The 26055-nt window shown below is 48.4% G+C and overlaps 1 protein-coding gene across 4 annotated transcripts in view; it reads right to left on the bottom strand.

The window, feature by feature from the left end:
• The window catches only part of LOC119957057 (E3 ubiquitin-protein ligase Rnf220-like), a 55944-nt gene that overhangs the window by 16404 nt on the left and 13485 nt on the right, over window positions 1–26055 (bottom strand). For all 4 annotated transcript variants that reach the window (XM_038784677.1, XM_038784680.1, XM_038784678.1 and 1 more), the window contains 6 exons: window positions 15419–15545; window positions 12200–12236; window positions 11072–11155; window positions 7187–7229; window positions 3211–3257; window positions 1160–1292 (listed from right to left, as the gene is read on the bottom strand). In XM_038784677.1, coding sequence (XP_038640605.1) covers window positions 1160–1292; window positions 3211–3257; window positions 7187–7229; window positions 11072–11155; window positions 12200–12236; window positions 15419–15545 — 471 coding nt within the window. The remainder of the gene's footprint in view (window positions 1–1159; window positions 1293–3210; window positions 3258–7186; window positions 7230–11071; window positions 11156–12199; window positions 12237–15418; window positions 15546–26055) is intronic.

The raw sequence follows: 26055 nt of genomic DNA, 5'->3' as shown, positions 1-26055 counted from the left end.
ATTATGATATGACATCAACCCTTTGTATTGTGAACATTTCACTTAAAGTCACAGAGTCAATAGGCTGGAAATGTTAACTCTGTTTCTCTCTCCACAGACGCTGCCAGAACTGCTGGGTTTGTCCAGCATTTTCTGTTTGTATTAGTGAGCAATGGCAGTCCAGGGCGGCATAGTAGCACAGTGGATAGCACTGTTGCTTTTCAGAGCCAGGGTCCCTGGTTCATTTCCAGCTTGGATCACTGTCTGTGCAGAGTCTGCACATTCTCCCTGTGTCTGCGTGGTCCTCCGGGTGCTCCGGTTTCCTCCCACAAGTCCCGAAAGACGTGCTTGTTAGGTGAATTGGACATTCTGAATTCTCCCTCAGTGTACCCGAACAGGCGCCGGAATGTGGCGACTCGGGGCTTTTCACAGTAACTTCATTACAGTGTTAATGTAAGCCTACTTGTGACACTAATAAAGATGATTATTATTATTATTACTTGTCAAAGGCAGAATTCTATTTCATTATTTCATGGGATGTGGGATTGTGCAGGCAAGGCAGAGGCATCCTTAATTCTACTTTATAAAACGCCATCTTGAAAGCGTAATCCATCTGGCTCGCTCCTGGCTGACTGAGTGGCCATTTCAGGGAGAGTGGCCAATTGAGCCAGTGTGAGGGTCTTGCAGGACCTGGGAAGTCTTGGTTGTAAGCTGACTATGGTGGGCCAGGTAACCTGGGGCAGAGTCGTCACGGTCCAGTTCTGTTTTGTGCTTGTCATGTACCTTGTGGGAAACACAATGCAGAGCGCAGTGTGTGAAGGGAGCACCCCCCTGAATGTGGTTTCCACTCACCCCACCACCTTCCTTCCACCTTTGTTCCTTCTAGCTGGCCCGTCCAGGGGTGGCGCAGTGGTTAGCACTGCTACCTCATACCGCCGAGGACCCGGGTTCGATCCCGGCCACGGGTCACTGTCCATGTGGAGTTTGCATATTATCCCCGTGTCTGCGTGGGTCTCATCAACCCCCTCAACCCAACAAGATGTGCAGGCTAGGCGGATTGGCCACGCTAAATTGCCCCTTAATTGGGGAAATAGATGGCCTGCCCACACCAAGCCGATATGACCCGGAAACCAGCCCCATGGTTCCACACCTGGGAACTCGTCTCATTACCGCCACCTACCTCTCAAGCCAGGAAATTGCTGCGTGCTGTGTCTGCCCAGACCAGGCCATGCATATTCAATGCATTGATTTCCACTTGGGCTTTCTTCCCCTGTATCCAGGAACCTGGGGTCCTTTGAAAAGGTGCCATCAATCTGCAAGACAGGGGAGAACAGGAATAACCTAATTGCAAACTGGGACAGGATTCCTGCTCTCCAATTAAGCAAGTTGCCCAGACGGAAGAAAACGAGGAAGCTTCTAGAGAAAGAGCAGGAATCATTAAAATCACACGGCCTAACATCTGTTTGAGAGAGAGGAGGCATGGGATAATCCTTTCTTCTGTGGATTAGCCAAATAAATGACTTAACATTATTTGAAGAGATTGCAAATGAGAATGTGACTGCACATTATACAACACCAACTTGCTTTTTAGTTCATAGGATTGTCACGAGAATGTCGCTTTAAAAAATGTTTGGCTGCTCATGTCACTGCAGTGATGTCAGAGTGTGGGTGGAGCTGAGTTCTTGGTTCTGCTTTTTAGTTTCACTTTGAGAAAAGCTTGGGTGTGTCTGTGATTCTTTGGTTTCGTTTTCAGTGTTGGAGCTGAAGCCAGACAGAGCTGGTGTACTGTTGATCTCTCTGCCATGAAAAGACTATCTCTTAATCATTTGGTGAATTCAGAATTATAAATGTTCTCAGTAGTGACTTTAACCTGACGTGCTTCTGTTAAAGGTGTTTCTTGGGTCTTCTGGGTGTTGTTTGGGAAGTTATTAAGGATTACTTAGTGTTGTAGTCTTTGGGGGTTGTATTTGAATTAATGGTTGCTGAGATGTTCACTGTATGTTTTAAAAAGGTTAACTTGAGTTCATAGAATAAACATTGTTTTGGTTTAACAAATACTTTTCCATTTCTGCTGTACCACACCTGTAGAGTGGGCCGTGTGCTCCCCATACCACAATCTATTAAAAGTTGTGGGTCAGGTGAACTCCATGATATACTTTGGGCTTCTCTAAAACCCTGGCCCATAACAAGAGAGAGATAGATAGTTTAATCTGGTAGTGAGTTAGATGTAGAGAAGAATGGTCTATGTGTTATTAATCAACGGTTTGTTTCTTAGGGATAAGTAGCGAACCCAGTCCAGTGAAGTAGTGTTAATAAAATAATTTTGTTTGTCAACAAGACTCGTTGTTCTTTGGATCAACATTACGGATCAAACCATGAGAGAAAAGTAAAGCAGAGAACAACACAGAATGATGATTGAACTCCCCTGCTCTATGAAAGAATGCGGAGGGATATTTTACATCCATCTGAGGGGCTCCTGATATCTCATCTGACAGTGCAGCAGGCCCTCAGAATTGTCAGCCTGGATTTTTGTGTTCAAATCCTGGAGTGGGATTTGAACCCATAACTTGCCGACTCAGAGGCAATGCGTGCTAGTCCCAAGGATTTCAGTCCCCAAGCACTATATCAATTATTGTGATGAATTATTAATATCAAAGGGTCCCATTTGACTGTCACTATAATGTTTGTCGACAGGTTACACAGTTCCTTCAGAAGAGGTCACGAAGACCATCAGGGTTCACCGACTGGGAGAATGGTGGGCGGAGGAGGAGTAAAGACTGGGATTGGGATGATCCAAGGTCTCCCCGTTGAGCCTGGAGGCGGATACCCCTGGAAGGGTAAGACTGCATCTCCTGCCGCAAAATAAACCTGTTAAAAAAGCTTCGAAGCCCACTCACCTGGGCCTCTCCTGAATTTCCTGGGTGTGATTAGCACAATCTGCAATCGCTACGGTCTGGGGTTCAAATAAAATTGTAGGCCGAATTACGTTATCGAGCCACAACTGTTAGATTTTAGCAAGGCCTCTGCCTGCCTGGTGTGCATTGTGCCAAGATCGTGCTGCATCATGCACTGGCCAAGAAAAATATTGCTAAAACGAGTGCATGCCAACAAATGGACAGTGGTCAGGACCCCCTCATGTCTCACTCGCCTCAGGCACAAGGAGGTTAAAATTTCCCCACGTGTGCAAAGTCTCCCCTCCTGCACTTCTTCGGGAAACGTCATCACACCTACCTGGTCTTCATCCGAAATCCTGATCCGCTTGCATCGCTTGGCCCTGGCTGAAAGATAAAGAAGAAGAACATGATATGAATCGATCGCTCACAACAAATGGCAGCTGAGGTGAATGGGGCTGTGTCCCACCCTAAACCGCGACGTAACCTCAACTATTGCGGCCACAGTTAGGTGTACTGATGTCTGTCGGCCATAGCTCACACTTTATCATCCAGGGTGATGATGAGCACCGAACCAGAGTAAAGTGGAGGGTGAGGAATGTGCGCAGAGGCACGACTGACAGCTTTGACGGAGGTTTTTAAAATGTGGGAAAAGTTGTCGTGTGGAGTGCAGCGTGTTGTGGGTTCTTCAAGTCACCGACATCAAGGACTTCCAACAAAGATTGTTAATTCCTAAGTTCCACAGTTACGTAAAAATAATGTGGCCATAGCCCCAGATGACCACAGACTGCTTTCTGTTCTGAGGGGACGGGGGAAGGGCTGACTGGCGGTGATTTAATCTGAGGATCACCACACCTGGGGCGAGGGGCCAGGTTGAACCCAGGCTGTTGGCCTCGCTCTGCATCACGAACCAGCTGTCCAGCCAATTGAACTAAACCCCTGTTACATACAGGAGCTGTGAAGTCTGCACGTTCTCCCTGTGTGCGCGTGGGTTTCCTCCGGGTGCTCCAGTTTCCTCCCACAGTCCAAAGATGTGCGGGTTAGGTGGATTTGCCATGCTAAATTGCCCCCTAGTGTCCAAAAAAGTTTGGTGGGGTTACAGGGAGAGTGTGGAGGTGTGGGTTTAAGTAGGCTGCTCTTTCCAAGGGCTGGTGCAGACCCGATGGGCCGAATGGCCTCCTTCTGCACTGTAAATTCTATGATCCCGTGCTCCCGTCATGTGACCTCTGATGTACCAGTGTCCTCAAGTTCTCACGTGACCGCCCGATATACAAGGACAAACGTAGCCCCGAGTGCAGTGTAGCTGAGGACTCGCATCCATTGTAGCTCAGTGGGGAGGAGAGAACAGTAAGGTTCAGGGTACAAATCGGGACGTGGAGCTGAATGGAGGGCTAGGCAGAGGTGTGGCCACGAGAGAGGTTTTGCAAAGTGAGGATTTTGAATTCTATGCACTAGGGGGCAGTACTGCTCTCTTTTCGGAAACCTTGGTCAGGAGTCGCTGCCTTGAGTGGAACCTCCTCCTTCTTCAATGATGAGAAATACTGCTCATTGCCTTGAATTCCCCATGACATCAATGGAGAGAGCGAAGCTTCCATAGATATCTGCTCCGGACCAGTTATTTCAAAGTATTAAACACTCCCTGTATTAGGAAAACTGAGAGGTGCCAATGGATGTAGGAACTCTTTCCTTTTGTAAAGTTTGAGTTTTATTGGGAGGAGTCTACTGGAGGCAGCACGGTAGCACAGTGGTTAACACTGTGGCCTCACAGTGCCAGTGTCCCAGGTTCGATTCCCGGCTGGGTCACTGTATGTGCGGAGTCTGCACGTTTTCCCCGTGTCTGCGTTGGTTTCCTCCGGGTGCTCCGGTTTCCTCCCACAAGTCCCGAAAGACGCACTGCTAGGTAGATAGATAGATAGAACAGTACAGCACAGAACAGGCCCTTCGGCCCTCAATGTTGTGCCGAGCCATGATCACCCTACTCAAACCCACGTATCCACCCTATACCCGTAACCCAACAACCCCCCCTTAACCTTACTTTTATTAGGACACTACGGACAATTTAGCATGGCCAATCCACCTAACCCGCACATCTTTGGACTGTGGGAGGAAACCGGAGCACCCGGAGGAAACCCACGCACACAGGGGAGAACGTGCAGACTCCACACAGACAGTGACCCAGCCGGGAATCGAACCTGGGACCCTGGAACTGTGAAGCATTTATGCTAACCACCATGCTACCCTGCTGCCCCTGGTAATTTGGACATTCTGAATTCTCCCTCAGAGAACCCGAATAGGCGCCGGAATGTGGCAACTAGGGGCTTTTCACTTCATTGCAATGTTAATGTAAGCCTACTTGTGACAATAAAGATGATTATTATAGAGTACGATTCCTCTTTAATTCTGTCCATCACAAAGACTTTAATTTATATAGCGCCTTCAGGGCTTCAAGTTATCCCACAATGCTGTACATTCAATGCGTCACTTGTAAAGTGTTGGAATTGTTGTAAAATAGGAAACCCAATTTGCACACAGCCACCTCCGACAAACAGAGGTCAGAAAATGACCAGCGGTGTTGACTGAGGGATAAATATTGACCAGAATTCCCCCCCCCCCCCCCCCCCCCCCCCCCCCCCCCCGCGGCTCTCTTTCAAATCATGCGATCGTCTCTTCTATGCTCACCTGGAAGGGAAGATGGAGGCTCAGTCTAACATCTGATCCAAAAGATGGCATCTCTGATAGCGCAGCATTCTCTCAGTGCTATCAACAGATGTGTCAGCGTGGAATTGAAGCGTACGGCTCTGGAATGGGGACTGACCCCACAACTGTTGGACCCTGAGGAAAGTTGTGCTGCCCACTGACGCACAGAAACCTTTGAACATATCCGAGCATCGTGTGAGGCTGTTCAAACGACACAGTGCTTTGCTATTAGTACTGTAATGTATCACAGTGCAGAGTATCGGCCAATATCCAATCTTGTCATTATGAAGACCCACGGATTTTTTTCCTGTGTGGCATTTCCCTCCCAGCCATACATTAAAATAATCAAATAGCTTAAGCCTGGGTCAGAATAAGGACAGCACCAATTTTCGATGTGCCATTTGAAACTAATGGGTCCAATATTTCTTCCAGATTCGAAGTCAGTCAGGCTGGAGTCTCTGTTCTTCTGCCAAGCCTTTGTGCTGATTGGTGAGGGAGATGCGCAGGCAGCAGCTAATTGGATTGCCGAGGTCAGAGAGTCGGAGTTATGGAAAGGGATAGTAAGTGATCCAATCTGCCTCTCTGCTGAATAATCCTTCAGGATGCAGGAGAGTCTTTGAAGCGTGTGCTGACCGGATTCGGGACAGGCTGAGCTGGGATGTTATCCCATTTCGGAGCTGCCAGGTCCAATTCCGAGAGCCACAATAGCTGATCTCCAAACTAATCCCCCGACTCCCCTGTGCGTTCACACACACACACACATACAGGATTAATGAGGTTTCATTGATGAAATTATTTTAATTCATGCATTGATTTCACACTGGAATATGTGGGAGGGCTGTCAGTGATGGGGTTAGTGACAGGGGGCGTCAGTCTCCCGACCTGACACTGAATAAGGTTTTTGGATAATGCTAAATCCGCCGATTGCAAAACATCCCAGTACTAATTGCAAAGCACATTACAATTTGAAGCTGTCAAACAAACCCTGGCACTCTACTGTCAGAATGAGACACAGAGCGGGATGCTCCGGCTGTGTCGGCCCGGCGAATCCCGCCAGAGGTCAATGTCCGCCATTGACCGCGGCTCGCCCGTGGCATTCGTGCGGCGCGGAAGAATCCAGCCCAAAGAATGAATTCACTTCAGTAAAACAATCAGTTAACCAAACCCTTTTTAAAAATAAATTTAGAGTGACCAATTCATTTTTTTCCCCCCAATTAAGGGGCATATTTAGCGTGGCCAATCCACCTACCCTTTGGGTTGTGGGGGCGAAACCCACGCAGACACGGGGAGAATGTGCAAACTCCACACGGACAGTGACCCAGAGCCGGGATCGAACCTGAGACCTTGGCGCCATGAGGCAGCAGGGCTAACCCACTGAGCCACCGTGCTGCCCTGTTAACCAAACACGGGGAGAATCTTTCTCCTCAGCAGAAGTGTCAATAACCAGTTGGCATAATTTAAAGTAAGAGGCAGGACATTTAGATGGGGTTTAAGGAAATACTTGTGGTGGTGGGCATTAAGCTCTGATGATTACTATAGACTCAAAGACACAACCACACACGCATGTATACATATTAACATACACACATGTTAGCTTGCTTCTCAACACATAGACTCACCGTTCCGTCGGCTCTCTCTGTTCATTTTCACTTGTTGGAAAGTCTATGGACAAACAGACGTCGTTACGATAGAACATAGAACATAGAACAGTACAGCACAGAACAGGCCCTTCGGCCCTCGATGTTGTGCCGAGCAATGATCACCCTACTCAAACCCACGTATCCACCCTATACCATACAACCCCCCCTTAACCTTACTTTTTAAGGACACTACGGGCAATTTAGCATGGCCAATCCACCTAACCCGCACATCTTTGGACTGTGGGAGGAAACCGGAGCACCCGGAGGAAACCCACGCACACACGGGGAGGACGTGCAGACTCCGCACAGACAGTGACCCAGCCGGGAATCGAACCTGGGACCCTGGAGCTGTGAAGCATTTATGCTAACCACCATGCTACCGTGCTGCCCTTTCATCTAATTGCCTTTATAGCAGTGTTAGAACACATTTCTCCATTTCTCTTTCTTTTCGCTGCTATTTCTAATTTTTTCACTTGACTGGATTTTAGCCAATTCCGCTGATTGTTGCCATGGTCCACGCTGCGTTTCTTGCACTTCTTTCAAATTTAAATATTGAGCAATCGCTTCAATTATCTCCACCTCCCTAGCTCTCGCTGGTACCTCTATTTCTAATTCCCCAACCAATTCAACTAGCTTGTCATTTCGAAAATCTTTAAAATAAACCAGAGATAGGTCTTCCACCTGAAGAAAACTCTCGGCAGCTTCCAGAGATTCTCTGTTATATCACTACAACACTGCTGCCTCTTTTTAAGTTATACTTCACCATCTACCGTTCCAAAGACGAGCCCCCGAATTATGTTACGACACCCTTGGGCCGTGTGCGGTCAATTCAAGCCCCAAGTGAATTAACCAATAATTCTTAGGAAAATACCCAACATCTTTGGCCCTTGGCTGCCCAATAATTAGTTACCAGGTTTGGAAATGTAAACACAATTACTGCTTATTTTCTCTTTTTTTAAACTTAAAGTACCCAATTATGTTTTGTTTTCCAATTAAGGGGCAATTTAGCGCGGCCAATCCACCTAGCCTGCACATCTTTGAGTTCTGGGGGTGAAACGCATGCAGACACGGGGAGAATGTGCAAACTTCACACGGACAATGACCCAGGGCCGGGATTTGAACCCAGGTCCTCAGCGGCACAGGCTGCAGTGCTAGCCACTATGCCACGTGCCACCCTACTGCTTATTTATAACAAGGACTATAATATGCAGTAAATGCAACAGGTTAACGACAAGCTAATACCTATTCCCCACTTTAACTTGCCCCAACCCTCTATACATACACACACACAAACAAAACAGACAAACACAGAAGGGTGGAAAGGGGTAAAAAGAAAAACATAAGTGGCGAGAAGAAAGAGTCTTTGTTCCAGATGATGGTTTTAGCACACTTTTCTTCACAGCAAGTTTGCAGATTAAAGTCTTTGGTTTGCAGCCTGTAATGATCTTCTTTGTAGATTCATCCAGTCAGGTATTCCGTAGTTTGAAAGTGCAGTACTCACAACATCATCTTACTTCACATCAAACTTTGCTCTCAGTTCGTGGTTTGTCTTCAGCCCTCTGTAGTCTCAAGAAAACAGCACCCAGAGGCTTTCTGGAGAGAGAGAGACAGCTCTCATAGTTGCCTTCTGGAGAGAGTTAGCTGGATCTCTCTGGAGGGAGTTACTGGATCTCTCTTGTTATGGGAGCGGTGTTTTCAGAACCCCAAATTGTATCATGGAGTTCAACCAACCTCTCCCTTTAATGGATTGATGCTTTTCCAGCACACGGCTTGCTCCCCAGGTGTAGTAATACAATTAGGGACACGTGGGTTTTTAAACACAAAACAATGTTTATTCCATGAACTCAAATTAACCTTTTAAATAAACATTGGATCTCTCAACACCCCTTACTTCAAAGATAACCCCGAAAATAATACAACACTAAATAATCCCTCAAAATGTTCCTTCAAACCTCCAAAAGACTTCACCTTTAACAACAGAAACACATCAGGTTAAAGACCTATTATGAGTTTAAATCACCCAAATGATTCAGAGATAGTCTTTTATGGCAGAGATCACAGCAGATCCAGCTCACTGCAAACACAGACACATCCAAGCTCCTTTTCTCAAAACTGGCTTTCTCGTTTCAAAACAGCTCACAGCAAAACAGCCAGGCACTTTTCAGCTGCTCTCTCTCAAACTGAAACTAAAAGCAGAAGTCAGCTCAGCTCAGCTCCCCCCACCCTCTGACATGACTTCAGTAATATGAGCTGCTCCATTTCTTAAAGGTACATTGCTTAAACCCATTTCTTAAAGGTACTCTCACATGACACTCTGGACGGAGTTAGCACAGCTTTTTGACAACCAGCCAATCAATCAAACCGAGTCCCAACCCAGCTCTCTCTCTGATGCCGGCCAGTCCGCAGCTTCCGTAGAAACCAGCACAGCCTTCCGGATTCTTCCTGATTGCCTTAAAGTGACATGTCCAATAATCATCCATGGATCAAAAATGTAACGCCAAAAATAAAAGAAGGGGGAAATAAGGGAATAAACAGAGAACAAACAAGAAGGACCCTCACAGTAGTCTGGAGGTACTATAAATATTAAATTGAATAGTACAGTGATGATGTATCTGAGCTGGTAACCCAGAGGCTTCAAGGGACACGAGTTCAAATCCCCCCCCCAAAGCTGAAGGAATTTAAATTCAATGAATTAACAATGAATTAACAAATCTGGGATAGAATATTAATCTTATTAATGATGGTGAAGCTACTGAATTGGTGCAAAGACCCATTTGATTTGATAATGTCCTCCAGAGCAGGATTCTCACCTGGTCTGGCCTACATGTGACTCCACAGCCACAGCCATGTATTTGATACTTAACGTCCCTCCGAAATCCACAGCGAGCCGCGTACAGCTCACAAGGGCAATTAGGGATGGGTATTAAATGCTGGCTTTTTCGGCAAAGCTCCCATCCCCAGGAGGCATGAAAGGCAAAGCAAAGGTGCTAACCACTGATTCATTTCCTTCCTTGATCTTTATACCAGGAGGATTGAGGCTTTGTAAGCTGCTTTGTGCAACAACCTGCCAGTGTGCAATGAGAGGTGGCAACGAAAGCTGATGCCACCAAAAAAACGTTCAGGATATAATGAACTGAAATGAAAATCGCTTATCGTCACGAGTAGGCTTCAATGAAGTTACTGTGAAAAGCCCCTAGTCGCCACATTCCGGCGCCTGTCCGGGGAGGCTGGTACGGGAATCGAACCGTGCTGCTGGCCTGCTTGGTCTGCTTTAAAAGCCAGCGATTTAGCCTTGTGAGCTAAACCAGCCCCATATAATGGGGGGGGGGATTTTTTGCGCCTGTTTTCGGCAGCTGGGTAAGTTGGAGGGGGTGGACTATACAACGCGACTCCCAAAACGGCATTTACAATGGCGGGATTTCCCATTGAGGTAGCCCCGGCCAGTAACGTAATGAGGTCCCTACCATGGAAAGTTGGGAACCCCATTGTCTGAGCAGGGCCCCGACAGTGCCCCCTTATTATTTATTTACTTTTAAACAAATTTAGAGTATCCAATTCATTTTTTCCACTTTAGGGACAATTTAGCATGGCCAATCTACCTACCCTGCACACTTATGGGTTGTGGGGGCGAAACCCACGCAAACACGGCGAGAACGTGCAAACTCCACACGGACAGTGACCCAGAGCCGGGATCGAACCTGGGACCTCAGTGCCGTGAGGCAGCAGTGCTAACCACTGTGCCACCGTGCTGCGTGCCCCCTTATTATTAAGGGGATGCAGCTGATATTCTGCAGCAAGACATATGGGACTAAGGCGACCTTACAACTACTGGGCAATGTGCATAATCCCTTATCTCAGTCTCACCTGCTGTCTTTCTAAATGATGGCCGTCTTCTGTAGACACTGGTGACCCACTGGGAGATTCCACCTCCTCCTTGATGGAAGGGGACTGAAGCGAGATAGAATACGTTAATATGGTAAACAGTGATAATAATGGAGACGTGAATTTCTCAGTGTTTGTCTTACAGGCAGGTTAACCAGGGAGAGTTCAGATTGGACCAGTTTTGGAATCAGCAAAGGCCTTTCTACCCTCCAGGTCTGCCATTGAGAAATTCAGTCTGTGTGTCCCTCCCCATGAGTTGCCCTCCATTAATCTAAACTCATGTCTATACCCTCTCTGACAATGCACCCTCTGACCCCTTCCAGCCTGCTCCCAACAATCAGCAGCCATGAGATTCTCCCAGTGTCTATCAATCCCTAGCACCTCCCTTTCTAATGTTCTTCACTTGCCTCTACCTAAATCTCGTGCCTTACTCTACCTAACCTCTGTCCCTTCCCAAATGAAATGGGTCTCTCCCATCCTCGTCCCCCTTTCCAGTTTCCTACTTGGGAAAAATGGTCAACCCCAGGGATGGGTAAGTGGTACGGAGCTCATAGGTGGGGGTCAGTGAGATTAATCTCAGAATATTGGATGGTTTACTTTGTCTTATAGGTTGTTGTGCTGGCATGGCCCCTTTAAGGGGCGTGTGGACCATGTGACCGGCTCGAGGCCAATCATAGGGGAACCCGCGCAATTCAGCCAATGAGGGATTAGCGCGGGCCCTGGGGAGCGGGGTTCCAGTCAGAGTGAACTCGGGAGCCAGGGTGTTAAAAAAACTTTGCGCTTTTACATAAGTTACCCTTGTTGGTCGCCAATAAACATTTTGTTCTTCATTACTACCATCGGCCTTGTATTGCCTCGAGCCACCACACTTGTGACACCCGTGAACTCTGGGTTAGTCTCCTTCCGGCCTAACAACCTATAATCGGCCTGCTCCTAAGTTCCCCACTAAGTGTGGAGCAGAAACCAGGAAGTAGGTGAGCTTCATCCCGTCTCTGTCCAGTGCTTTTCCTGCTGGGACTGCCGCCTTGGAAGTGAGTCCAATAATATTTTGATTATAGAGGAATTCAATCTTTTGAGGGAAAGAACAGAAAGAGATGTGCTGGAGTTTACCTGCGTTGGTCGCGACGATGCACTTTCTTCCTCACAGCTGAAAACAAACAAGCCCAAATTAGTGTTGAGTCGTGTGATTGAGATCATGGGAAATTATTCAACCAGTTCTGGGAGAATTAGACTCCCAGGTGATGAATTATCTGATTAAACCACATAAATCCCTATATTGGAGCTCTGGAATGACTCTCTGACCATTTTCCTGCTCTGCTGGAGGGTTGAACTCAGTGACATGGCCCTCACGTTCAGTCCCTCCACAGCCTTCCGTGGTACAGAATTCCACGGGTTCACAACCCCCAGAGTGAAGACATTTCTCCTCATCTCAGACCTAAATGGCGCACCCTGTGTCCTGAATCTGTGACCCCTTGTTCTAGACACCACCAACACCCCCCTCCACCCCCCCCCCCCCCCCACCACCACCCCCCCCCAGCCAGAGGAAACATTATCCCTGAATCCAGTCTGTCTGGCCCTGTCAGAGTTTAACGCGTTTCATTGAGATCCCCCCTCTCCCTCTTCTAAACTCCAGTGACTACAGGCCCAGTTGACCCAATCTCCCCTCATGTGACAATCCTGCCACCCCAGGAATCAGTCTGGTCAACCCTCGCTGCTCTCCCTCCAACACGGTAGCATAGTGGTTAGCACTATGGCTTCACAGCATCAGGGTCCCAGGTTCGATTCCCGGCTTGGGTCACTGCCTGTGCGGAGTCTGCACGTTCTCCCCGTGTCTACCTGGGTTTCCTCCGGGTGCTCCGGTTTCCTCCCAAAAGACGTGCTGTTAAGTAATTTGGACATTCTGAATTCTCACTCTGTGTACCTGAACAGGTGCAGGAATATGGCAACTGGGGTATTTTCACAGTAACTTCATTGCAGTGTTAATGTAAGCCTAATTGTGACAATAAAGATTATTAAATCTTTTTTTCAGATAAAGAGACCCAAACTACACACACTACTCCAGGTGTGGACACACCGAGGCCTTGTACAGTCGCTGTACATCCTTGATCCTGTACTTAAACCCTCTGGCAATGAAGGTCAACATACCATTTGATCCCAACTGCTTGCTGTACCTGCGCACTTGCTTTCAGTGACTGATGTACAAGGACACGCAGGTCCCTCTGAACGTCACCATTTCCCAATCTGTCACCAGATGCAGCTAATGATGAATGTCGCCCTCTTTGGTTTGCTCCCCCCCAGGTTTGCGGAGCCAATTGAATGTCAAGCATCAGTGGTCCCCTTGGGGATGAGGAGAGTCTCTGGGTAGATAATGCACAAGGACTTGCAATTCTTAGATAAGAGGGGGCAGGGGAGATACACAGCAAGATTGTGTGGAATGAACTGTTCAGAGAGTCATGAGGTCAACAGAAACAGTTAGATACATATTTAAGCGAGGGGGATACTGAAAGTAGGAACTGGATTTCAGTGATTTCCCGATTCATATTTTACAATGTTCCCATTTTATTTGCTTGTGTAGTTCGTAGAATCCCTACAGTGTAATAGGAGGCTATTCAGCCCATCACGTCTGCACTGGCCCTAGGAAAGAGCACCTTATTTAAGCCCACGCCGCCACCTTATCCCCGTAACCCAGTAACCCCACCAAACCTTTTGGACACTAAGGGACAATTTATCATGTCCAATCCATCTAACCTGCACATCTTTGGACTGTAGGAGGAAACCGGAGCACCCGGAGGAAACCCCACGCAGACACAGGGAGAATGTGAAAACTCCACATAGTCACCTGAGGCCGGAATCGAACCCGGGTCCCTGGAGCTGTGAGGCAGCAGTGCTAACCGCTGTGCCACCGTGCCGCCCGTTATTAGTAGTTATCATTTTGTTGCTTCAGTGTCAGATTTGTAAGTCTTTAGACATATTTCAAACTTGATTTTGCCCGTGGGCAGCACAAGTGGATAGCACTGTGGCTTCACAGCGCCAGGGTCCCAGGTTCGATTCCCCGCTGGGTCACTGTCTGTGTGGAGTCTGCACGTTCTGCCCGTGTTTGCGTGGGTTTCCTTCCACAGTCCAAAGACGTGCAGTTTAGGTGGAGTGGCCATGATAAAATTGCCCTTAGTGACCAAAAAGGTTCGGAGGGGTTATTGGGTTACGGAGATAGGGTGGAAGTGAGGGCTTAAGTGGGTCAGTGCAGACTCGATGGGCTGAATGGCCTCCTTCTGCACTGTATGTTCTATGGTATTATTTGACCAGATGGAGGAAAAAATAAAAACCAAAACTTGGAAGGCATGAAGAGACTTCCGTTGTGGGAGCTGTAGGGCTTTGAGGATGTTAACAATTTTATAAGCCCTGGGAAGTCACCCCTCCCAAATATAACTCAACCTTCCACTCTATTAATTGTGGAAACCCAAATGTATGAACTATAATCACAATCCACTGTAAAATCTAACATCTGCACAAATAACGTCCCCTCCTCCTTGGTTAGGCTGCACCCAGTTTATTGGTAATTGAATTACGCATGGTGGCACAGGTTAGCACTGCTGCCTCACAGCTCCAGGGACCTGGGTTCAATGCAGGTCTCGAGTGACTGTCTGTGTTGAGTTTGCACTTTTTCTCCGTTTCTGCATGGGTTTCCTCCCACAGTCCAAAGAAGGCCACGCTAAATTGCCCCTTAGTGTTAAAAAAAGTGACACTGTGTTTTCAGGGATAGTGTGGAGGCGTGGGCTTGAGTGGGGTGCTCTTTCCAAGGGCCGGTGCAGACTCAATTGGCCGAATGGCCTCCCTCTGCACTGCAAAGTCTATGATTGTATGATACACACGGTCTCACCCACAAATAGCACTGCTGCCTCACGGCGCCGAGGACCCGGGTTCGATCCCGACCCTGGGTCACTGTCCATGTGGAGTTTGCACATTCTCCCCGCGTCTGCGTGAGTTTCACCCCAACAACCCAAAGATGTGCAGGGTAGACGGATTGGCCATGCTAAATTGCCCCTTAATTGGAAAAAAATAACAGGGCACTTTAAAATAATTTTAAAACGTTACCCATTCCGATCCAGATGCACCATGCAGATCCTGGCCTCTTTGTAAACACAGACTGTTCCAAAATGAGAATCAGTCCTGTCTCAAATTCATATTTATTGTCCCACCAAAGACAGAAACAGCAGAGATGTGGGGAGGTGAATGGATGGTTACTGGGTTTGGGTTTGCGAAGACCTGGGAGGCAGAGAGGGGAAGCAGGAACAGGATGAAAGCCCCCGGCTTGTTTCCCCTGACACAGACCTGGGGTTGAGTGCAGTTAATCTCTCCAACTCCTGCTGCAGGTGTTGCTGAAGATCTCCTCGTTTTAAGTCCTCCTTGCACAATGGGCACCGCAGAAGTGTGGAGCAGTCGTATGCAGTCTTAACGTCTACAAGGAAGACACACAAAGAGCCATCAAATCAAAACGTCCTTCCAATCAGATCATCGACCCTAGGAAGTGTCAGCTTGGCTGAAGCTCTTTCCTCAGGGTCAGTACATTCTGGTTTGAGTCGATCACCTCTGCTGACTTTCCACTGCCGTGCAGGGGGAGGGCTGTATGTTCCTTTGAATGAGTTACTAAACTGAGGCACCTTCTGCCTGCTAAATCTACAAGTGCCATTTCGCCGGATGAAAGGTGCAACAGTAATGCAATTGCTGTTGTAATCAAATATAAGGAATCGAGAGGAGGATTAGGCCATTCAGCCCCTCGAGCCTGTCCCCGTCATTCAATAACATCATGGTTGATCTGATTGCGGCCTCAACTCCACCTACCCCGATAACCTTTGACTCCGTTGTCAGTCAAGACTGTACCTACCTCGGGCAGCACGGTGGCACAGTGGTTAGCATTGCTGCCTACGGCGCTGAGGACCCAGGTTCGAATCCCGGCCCTGGGTCACTGTCCGTGTGGAGTTTGCACATTCTCCCCGTGTTTGCGTGGGTTTCACCCCCACAACCCAAAGATGTGCAGGATAGGTGGATTGGCCACGCTAAATTGCCCCTTAATTTGAAAAAATGATTTGGGCACTCTAAATTTATTATTAAAAAAAAAGACTGTACCTACCTGTGCCTTAAAAATATTTATTGACCCTGCACCCACTAACCGCTGTCTGGGTGAGAGAGTTCCAAACATTCACCAGCCTCTGCGAGAAAAACAAATTCTCCTCACCTCCACCATATCATCACTTATTTTCAAATTATGTTGCCTTGTTCGAGCCTTTCCCACAAGGGCAAACAGCCTTTCAGAATCCAACCTGTCAAGTTCCCTCAGGATCTTACGGGCAGGAAAGATGGGGCAGCACGGTAGCATGGTGGTTAGCATAAATGCTTCACAGCTCCAGGGTCCCAGGTTCGATTCCCGGCTGGGTCACTGTCTGTGCGGAGTCTGCACGTCCTCCCCGTGTGTGCGTGGGTTTCCTCCGGGTGCTCCGGTTTCCTCCCACAGTCCAAAGATGTGCGGGTTAGGTGGATTGGCCATGCCAAATTGCCCGTTGTGTCCTAAAAAACTAAGGTTAAAGGGGGGTTGTTGGGTTATGGGTATAGGGTGGATACGTGGGTTTGAGTAGGGTGATCATGGCTCGGCACAACATCGAGGGCCGAAGGGCCTGTTCTGTGCTGTACTGTTCTATGTTCTATGAAATACAGGAGGAATTATCAGTCTGGCACAACCCCCAAATGCCAGAATCTTCCATCGGACAAATTGTGCCGCCCACTCCCTGGCTCAATTCTGCCATTCATTTGCTTTATTCAGCTCACTTATTAGTCTGGAGTAAAAAAATAAGTCTCAGTAATCATAGAATTTACAGTGCAGAAGGAGGCCATTCAGACCATCGAGTCTGCACCGGCTCCTGGAAAGAGCACCCTACCCAAGGTCAACACCTCCACCTTATCCCCATAACCCAGTAACCCTACCCAACATTAAGGGCAATTTTGGACACCAAGGGCAATTTAGCATGGCCAATCCACCTAACCTGCACATCTTTGGACTGTGGGAGGAAACCGGAGCACCCGGAGGAAACCCACACACACACGGGGAGGATGTGCAGACTTCGCACAGGCAGTGACCCAAGCCGGAATCGAACCTGGGACCCTGGAGCTGTGAAGCAATTCACAATGCTACCGTGCTGCCCACCAATGGTGACCATCAAACCATTGTCAATTGTCATGAAAACCCATCTTGTTCACTAATATCCGTTAGGGAAGGAAATCTACCATCCTAACCCGGTCTGGCCTACATGTGACTCCAGACCCACAGCAATGTGGTTGATTCTTTCGTTTCCAATTAAGGGGCAATGTAGCGTGGCCAATCCACCATCCCTGCACATCTTCGGGTGGTGGGGGTGAAACCCACGCAGACATAGGGAGAATGTGCAAACTCCACACGGACAATGACCCGGGGCTGGGATCGAATCCCGGCCCCCTGCTCCGTGAGGCAGCAGTGCTAACCACTGTGCCACCGTGCCACCCGTCAATGTGGTTGGCTCTTAACTGCCCCTCTGAACAGGCGGGGCGAAGCCACTGAGTTCAAGGGCAACTAGAGATGGGCAACAAATAGGTGGCGTGACGAACGACGCCCACATCCCTATGAAAGAATAAACTTTATTTGAAATCATTCTGAGCGCAGGCCGACTTGTCGATGTGGCATGAGTGTAAAATATTGCATTGTGTCAGGCATGTCACGTCCTCTGTTCCATGATGTACTAGCCCCCCCCCCCTTTGAAGTAAGTGGATAGTGGTTAAAAGCTGAGAGTGTCCCGTGCAGGCTGTCCATGGCTAGCCAGCATTTTCTGTAAAGTGGCAAGACCAGCAGGTGCAGGAACTGGAAAGGGAACATAGATGGGGTGGTGTTGTACTGCTCCAGGAACAGAGGAGAGGGCGCAATCCCAGCCATAGCTACGGCAGGCCAACAGTCAACACTTCCATTCCGTCTCACTGGCGTCTCTGCCTTCGACGATTTATAAACTGTATGGAAAATGACAAGCAATGAAGGAAGAGATGCCTGTTTGGTTGCTCGCTCCTTGAGAAACGCAAGGAGAAAAACAACAAAACGGGGAATAAGAGTACAGGCCTGAACTGGTCTTGTATACTTTCAAATGGAACACCGGTAAAAAGGTGGGAATAAGAAGTGCGAATGTATTTTTCTTTCTGGGAGATCAGTGCGCATAATGTATGTGCATTACTCCTGTGTGGAGACTGTGTCCTGGAGTCCAATTTATTCCCTTCGCTTCCACAAACATTACTTACGGCACCTCAGAAGCCACAATTCAATTACTGTTTGGAGAGCGAGGACATTCAAAGCTAGGAAATGAGCAGCTTGACTCTCTGTTGATCTATCGGGAGCATCTGTTCACACAAGCAGCGTTGGTATAAACTGCCCATTCAGCTTAATAAACAGTGGCCCACCTCCCAGGCTCCTGGGAAAAGACAGTCCTGGGTGATTATCAGGTCATTATCCACACGGTGACACGCACAGTCTGGGAGAGTGGGTCTGGGGGGGTGGGGGTGGGGTGGGGGCTTGGGCCACGCCATCAAACACCAGGATGTGTCAGAAACCGCAAACAATTCTGTTAACGTTTTGGCTCAGGGGTCAGTAGTGAATACATATTATTTGATACGTATTAACTTTTCCATCAACACAAAACCTCTTACATGGTGTTGCCACCTATCCCGCTTCATGGCCCACTCAGTATATTAGCTTCTCTGTGCCAATGTCGGCGGGCATTGTTTGACCAGGTCTGCCCCATAAACTACCCCAGATGGTGGTGGTGAGCCGCCTTCTTGAGCCGCTGCCGCCCCTGAGGTGTAGGTACACCCACAGTGCTGTTAGGGAGGGAGTTCCAGGATTTTGACCCAGCGACAGTGAAGGAACGGCCGGTGCATTTCCAAGTCAGGGTGGTGAATGACTTGGAGGAGAACTGGCAGGTGGCGGGGTTCCCAGGTATCGGCTGGGGGGGGGGCACAGTGGTTAGCACTGTGGCTTCACGGCGCCAGGGTCCCGGGTTCGATTCCCGGCTTGGGTCACTGTCTGAACGGAGTCTGCATTTTCTCCCCGTGTCTGCGTGGGTTTCCGCCGGGTGCTCCAGTTTCCTCCCACAAGTCCCGAAAGACGTGCTATTAGGTGAATTGGACATTCTGAATTCTCCCTCCGTGTACCCGAACAGGCGCCGGAATGTGGTGACTAGGGGCTTTGCACAGTAACTTCATTGCGGTGTTAATGTAAGCCTACTTGTGATAAATAATAATAATAAAGATTATTATTATTGTCCTTCTAGATGGTGGCGGTCATGGGTTTGGAAGGTGCTGCCCATGGAGCCTTGGTGAGTTCCTGCAGGGCATCTTGTAGATGGTACACACTATTGTCACTGTGCGGCGGTGGTGGAGGGAGTGAATGTTTGTGGTAAGGGTGCCAATCAATTGGCACGGCTTTATCCTGGTGGTGTCCAGCTTCCTGAGAGTTGCTGGAGCTGCACTCATCCAGGCACGTGGAGAATATTCCATGACACTCCTGACTTGAGCCTTGTAGATGATGGACAAGCTTTGGGGAATCAGGAAATGAGTTCATCGCTACGGGAATCCCAGCCTCTGACCTGCTGTTGAGGCCACAGTATTTATATGGCTAGCCAACTTGAGTTTCTGGTCAATGGTAACCTCCAGGATGTTGATGGGGGGTTACCATGAATAGCGATGGTACTGCTATTGAATGTCAAGGGCGAGGGTGACACTCTCTCTTATTGAAGATGGTCACTGCCCATTACATGTGTGGTGTGAATGTTGCTTGCCACTTGTCAGCCCGAGCATGGATATTTCCCAGATCTTGTTACATTCTGGCATGGGCCAGAATCTTCACTATCTGAGGAGTTGTGAATGGTGCTGAACATCGTACAATCATCAGTGATCATCTCCATTTCTGACCTCACGATGGAGGGAAGATCCTTAATGATCGGGCCTGGGACACCCTGGGGAACTCATAGAACATAGAACAGTACAGCACAGAACAGGCCCACAGTGGTTAGCACAGTTGCCTCGCAGCTACAGGGTCCCTGGTTCGATTCTCGGCTTGGGTCACTGTCAATGCGGAGTCTGCAGGTTCTCCCCGTGTCTGCGTGGGTTTCCTCCGGGTGCTCCGGTTTCCTCCCACAGTCCAAAGAAGTGCAGGTTAGGTGGATTGGCCATGATAAATTGCCTTTAGTGTCCAAAAAATAGGGTTAGATAGAGTTACGAGGATAGGGTGGAGGTGTGGGCTTAGGTAGGGTGCTCTTTCCAGGGCCGGTGCAGACTCGATGGGCTGAATGGCCTCCTTCTGCACTGTAAGTTCTATTTTTTTTATGTTTTAAACTCCTGCAGTGAAGTCCTGGAGCTGAGGTGATTGACTCCGACCACCACAACCATCTTCCTTTGTGGTATGACTCCAACCAAAGGAGAGTTTTCCCCTGATTCCCATCGACTCCAGTTTAGCTAGGGCTCTTTGATGCCATAGAATAGAATTTGCAGTGCAGAAGGCGGCCATTCGGCCCATCGAGTGTGCACCGGCCCTTGGAAAGAGCACCCTACTTAAGTCCATGCCTCCAACCTATCCCTGTAAACCCAGTAACCCGACCTACCCTTTTGGACACTAAGAGGCAATTTAGTGCGGCCAATCCACCGGACCTGCACAAGTTTGGACTGTGGGAGGAAACCGGAGCGCCCGGGAGGAAACCCACCCAGACACTGGGAGAACGTGCAGACTCCGCACAGACAGTGACCCGAGGCCAGAATTGAACCCGGGTCCCTGGAGCTGTGAGGTAGCAGTGCTAACTATTGTGCCACTGTGGTGCCATATTTGGTCAAATGCTGCCTTGATATCAAGGGTTCTCACTCCCGCTCATCTCTGACATTCAGCTCTTTTGTCCATGTTTGAACCAAGGCTCTAATGAGGTCAGGAACTGAGTGACCCTGGAGGAACCCAAATTCAGCGTCCGTGAGCAGGTTATTGCTGACTAAGTGCCGCATGAGCACCGTTGATGCTTCTCTATGTCTTTAATGGTGATTGAGAGTAAACTGATGGGGCATGGATTGGGCGGTTTAGATTTGTCCTGCTTTTTGTGTACAGGACACACCTGGGCAATTTTCCACATTGCCGGGTAGATTCCAGTGTTGTAGCTGTACTGGAACTGCTTGACTAAAGGCATGGCAAGTCCTGGAGCATGATCTGCCGTACTTTTGCCAGAATATTGCCAGTGTGTTTGCAATGTGAACTGGTTCATTTTGGCAGGAAGAACATAGAAGCAGAGTATTATTTAAATGGAGAGACAGCAGAACTCTGTGGTACAGAGGGATCTGGGTGTCCTGGTACATGAACAAGGAAAAGTTAGTACGCAGATGCAGCAAGTGATGAGAAAGGTAAATGCAATGTTGGTGTTTATTGCAAGGGGAATGGAATATAGCAGACGCTATCGTCCTGGCCCAACACTCATCCCTTGAGCATCTCGACAACAAGGACTCTTTCATTTCATTTCCTATTCATTGATACAGCTCCGCCTTCAACACCATAATCCCAGCCAAGCTCACACCAAAGCTCCAAAACCTAGAACTTTGTTCATCCCTCTGCAACTGGATCCTCGACATTCCTTCTTTTTTTCTTTTTTTTAATAAAAAAATAGTATCCAATTCATTTTTTCCAATGAAGGGGCAATTTAGCATGGCCAATCCACCTACCCTGCACATCTTCGGGTTGTAGGAGCAAAACCCACGCAAACACGGGGAGCATGTGTAAACTCCACACGGACAGTAACCCAGAGCCGGGATCGAATCCGGGATCGGTGAGGCAGCAATGCTAACCACTGCGCCACCGTGCTGCCCGATCCTCGACATTCCTGACCCAAAGACCACAATCAGTAAGGGTAAACAACAACATCTCCTCCACAATAATCCTCAACACTGGGGCCCCACGAGGCTGCGTACTTAGCCCCCTACTATACTCCTGATACACACAAGACTGAGTGGCAAAATTCAGCTCCAGCTCCATCTACAAGTTTGCTGATGACACGACCGTAGTGAGTTGGATTACTAACAATGATGAGTCAGAGTACAGGAGGGAGATATAGAACCTAGTGGCATGGGGCAACGACAACTATCTCTCCCTCACTGTCAGCAAAACTAAGGAGCAGCTCATCGTCTTCAGGAAGCGAAGCGTCATACATGCCCCTGTCTGCATCAATGGTGCCGAGGTGGAGATGGTTGACAGCTTCAAATACCAACAATCTGTCCTGGTCCATCCACTTCAAAGCTATGACCACGAAAGCACAACAGCGCCTTTACTTCCTCAGGAAACTAAGGAAATTCGGCATGCCCACATTGACTCTACCCAATTTTTGCAGATGCACATAGAAAGCATCCTATCTGACTACATCGCAGCCTGGCATGGCAACTGCTCGGCTCAAGACCATAAGGAACTACAGAGGGTTGCGAACACAGCCCAGTCCATCACACAAACCCGCCTCCCATCCAGTGACTCTGTCTGCACCACCTGGTGCCTGGGGAAAGCGGGCAGCATAATCAAAGATCTCTCCCAACCGGCCTATTCTCTCTTCCAACCTCTTCCATCAGGCAGGAGATTCAAAAGTCTGAGAACACGCACTAACAGGTTCAAAAACAACTTCTTCCCCGCTGTTACCAGACTCCTGAATGACCCTCTTATGGACTGAACTGGTTTCTCCACAGATCTCTATACTGGGTAGCACTACACTCTGTATGCTTCGATCGATGTCTATATTTATGTATTTACGTCGTGTATTTATCGTCTGTCCTATGTTTCACATGTATCGGACAATCTGCCTGGACTGTACGCAGAACAATATTTTTCATTGTACCTCAGTACACGTCAGATACAGGAAGAATGTTCTCGATATTGGGGACGTCCAGAACTGGGGGTCACAGCCTAAGAATAAGGGGTCAGCCATTCGGGACGGAGATCAGGAAGAAACTCTTTTCTCAGAGAGTTGTGACCTTGCGGAATTCTCTCCCGCAGAAAGCTGTTGGGGACAGTTCGTTGGATATATTCCAGAGGGAGCTCGACGTGGCCCTTGCGGCTAAAGGGATCAAGAGGTATGGAGAGAAAGTGGGAGTGGGATATTGAATTTGCATAATCAGCCCTGATCATATTGAATGGTGGAGCAGGATCAAAGGGCCGAAGGGCCCACTCCTGCACCTATTTTCTTTGTCTCTATGTTATTTTTGGCTGCGGTTCTGAATCTCTGACCCTCCTGCTCCTGTACATGAAGATCTAAAAGCCCAGTTTGGAAGCCTGATTCATGCTGAGGGCGTAACGAGGTTGCTCTGACTGGCTTCAGTTGCCATGGGTTAAGGAGAGAAAAAGCAGCCAACGTCCTCACTCCTGTTGACCGCAGTGGAAATTGCAGATGTGCGAACAGGATAAGGTTTGACTGTTATGCCCCTTCATAGTTGCAAAGCCGACAAACACTATATCCCGGTGATTGAGAGATTGTAGTCAAGCAATCGTCCGCACCTTCAGGAGATTGGTGAGAGAGCCAACAGAGCGATCGTATTTCTATTTGTTTTTCTGGTGATGCCTGCTCCAAGCTTGTTTGATTTCATCAAATTGGGAAGAGTTTCCACAATGGGCTCATTTGACAACAGCCGGGCCTGGTTTTTCAAACAAATCCCACAATTTTCACAATTCCTGTCAACTCCCCCCTTCCCGCAAGTATCTGTATAACTCTGAATTGGTGAGATCGATCAACCCATCTGCTGTTAAGTCACTGGAATCTCTCCTTAGCAGAGAAAGGGGCTTGGAGAGGCTTCAGAGAGACAGCTGGTTGCATTACAATAACTACCCTTTGAAAAGATTGTCTTCAATAGGCCACCAGAACCTCTTTCAATTGTCCGATTGCTTTTGAATGGCCTTAATTAGTCACAGATCATTGACTTCTGCTTAGAGACATGTTAAACCTGTACTATATATGCCCTGGGATTAATCACACAGCATTGCATCCTACCCCCCACACACACACATATATACATGGTTTAACCCTTTCATTGCCATCCAAACTCCTTTCTTCCGTATCTTCCTTCCTTTCCACAATCTTTAAAATCATAATAACCTGGCTCAGCATCCCCCAAAACACGACTCTGCCATTTTTCAAAACCTCTTGCCCTACAGGCCCCAGGCTTCACTCAAATTTTAAATTTTGTTAGAGAAGATTTGCTTGAGATGTTCAACATCATGAGGGGTCGTCAGGGTAGGTAGGAGGAAACCGTTCCCAATGGCTGAAAGAATCAGAACCAGAGGACTCTGATTTAAAGGCGACTGCCAAAATAACCGGAGGCCATACGAGGTCAATCTATTCCTTAACGCACTGGGAGGTATGGAACGCATTGCCTGAGGGGGGGGAGGCAGATTCCAGCATGGCTTTCGAAATGGTGTTGGATAATTATCCCATGAGGATAAATAAATGCAGGGCTACATAGGGAAAAGGCTGGGGGGTTTCTCGTGCGGGAGGGCCGGCCTGGGCACAATGGCCTCCTTCTGAGCCGCAACCATTCTGTGATTCCATAATTCATGCGACGTGGGCAGCTCTGAGAAGGGTAGCATTCATTGCCCAGCCTTAACTGCCCTTGAGAAGGTGGTGGCGTGCCACCTTGTTGAACCGCTGCAGCCGGTGAGGTGCAGCTGAAGCCACAGTGCTGTGAGGGAGTACCAAGCTTTTGACCCATCTACTGCGAAGAAATGATAATAAAGAGCCCAATCGGGATGGTTAAACAGTTGGAGGGGAACTGGCAGGTGGCAGTGTTCCCATGTGCTTGTTCTTCTCAGTGGTTGAGGTTGGAAGACGCTGTCAAAGAATATTCTCCATAAAGTAGGCAGTTCTTGCTCAGACCCCAGTATAATTCTTCCTCCTGCCCCTCCCCCGCCTTTCCCTTAGTTCCGCTGGTCATGTGTTGGCCCCCCAGCAAAGGGTGGAATTTCACACATTGGGCCAGAACATGCAGCGAGCCGTTCAAAAGTCCATCCACTTCGGCAAGAGTGGAAAATCCTGACTGCAGTAGGGGCTCTCAGACAGATGGAATCAGAAGGAATTACACTGATTTAGCACCTTTCACGAACTCAGGATGTCACATAGAACCCCTACATGCAGAAGGAGGCCATTCGACCCATCGGGTCGCGACAAACCCTCTGAAAGGCGCCCTAACCTAAGCCTAACCCTCATTCCTTATCCCCACAATCCCACCTAACCTGCACATCTTTGGACAGTGGGAGGAAACCGGAGCACCCGGAGGAAACCCAAAACACTTTGCAGCCTAATGGAGTGCTAACGATGTGTAGTACCGGCTAAAAATGTGGGAAATCAGGAGGACTTTACCTCAGAAAAAGGACGGGAAGGCCTGACAAGACTGTACCCATTTTAAAAAAAATGTTAATCATCTAATATTACGGGCAGCAGCAACGTCACCCATAAAAACGATGATCTGGTTTAAAGTTTGGAGTCTGACAGGACACTCAGCACTTGCCTGCAAGGGTGCGGCGCATCACCATATTTCAACACCAAGTAAGGTCGGCGGAAATCGCCACCCTTAATTGCCTTTAACCAGGTTGGGGGGGGAGGAGGGTGGGGGGGGGGGGGGGGGGGGGGGTCAGCCGACATGCGAGAGATTTGATGGACCATTTCAGAGGGCGGTTTAGAATCAATCACATCCCTGTGGGTCTGGAGTCACGTCTAGGCCGCACCAGATGAGGGTGGCAGCTGCCCTCCTCTGAACGGCATTAGGGTACAATTCAGTCGTTTTAGGCGTCATTATTACGGAGACCGTTCATTAATTGAATTTGAATTCCACCAGCTGCCGTGGTAGGGATTTGAAGTTGTGTCCCTGCAGCATTTGTCCAGTCTCTGCATTACTAATCCAGT

The sequence above is a fragment of the Scyliorhinus canicula genome, chromosome 25 (genome assembly GCF_902713615.1).
Source record: "Scyliorhinus canicula chromosome 25, sScyCan1.1, whole genome shotgun sequence".
NCBI classification, from domain to species: domain Eukaryota; kingdom Metazoa; phylum Chordata; class Chondrichthyes; order Carcharhiniformes; family Scyliorhinidae; genus Scyliorhinus; species Scyliorhinus canicula.
The sequence above is the reverse complement of the archived record's forward strand: the minus strand, read 5'-3'. Positions and strand labels throughout refer to the sequence as shown.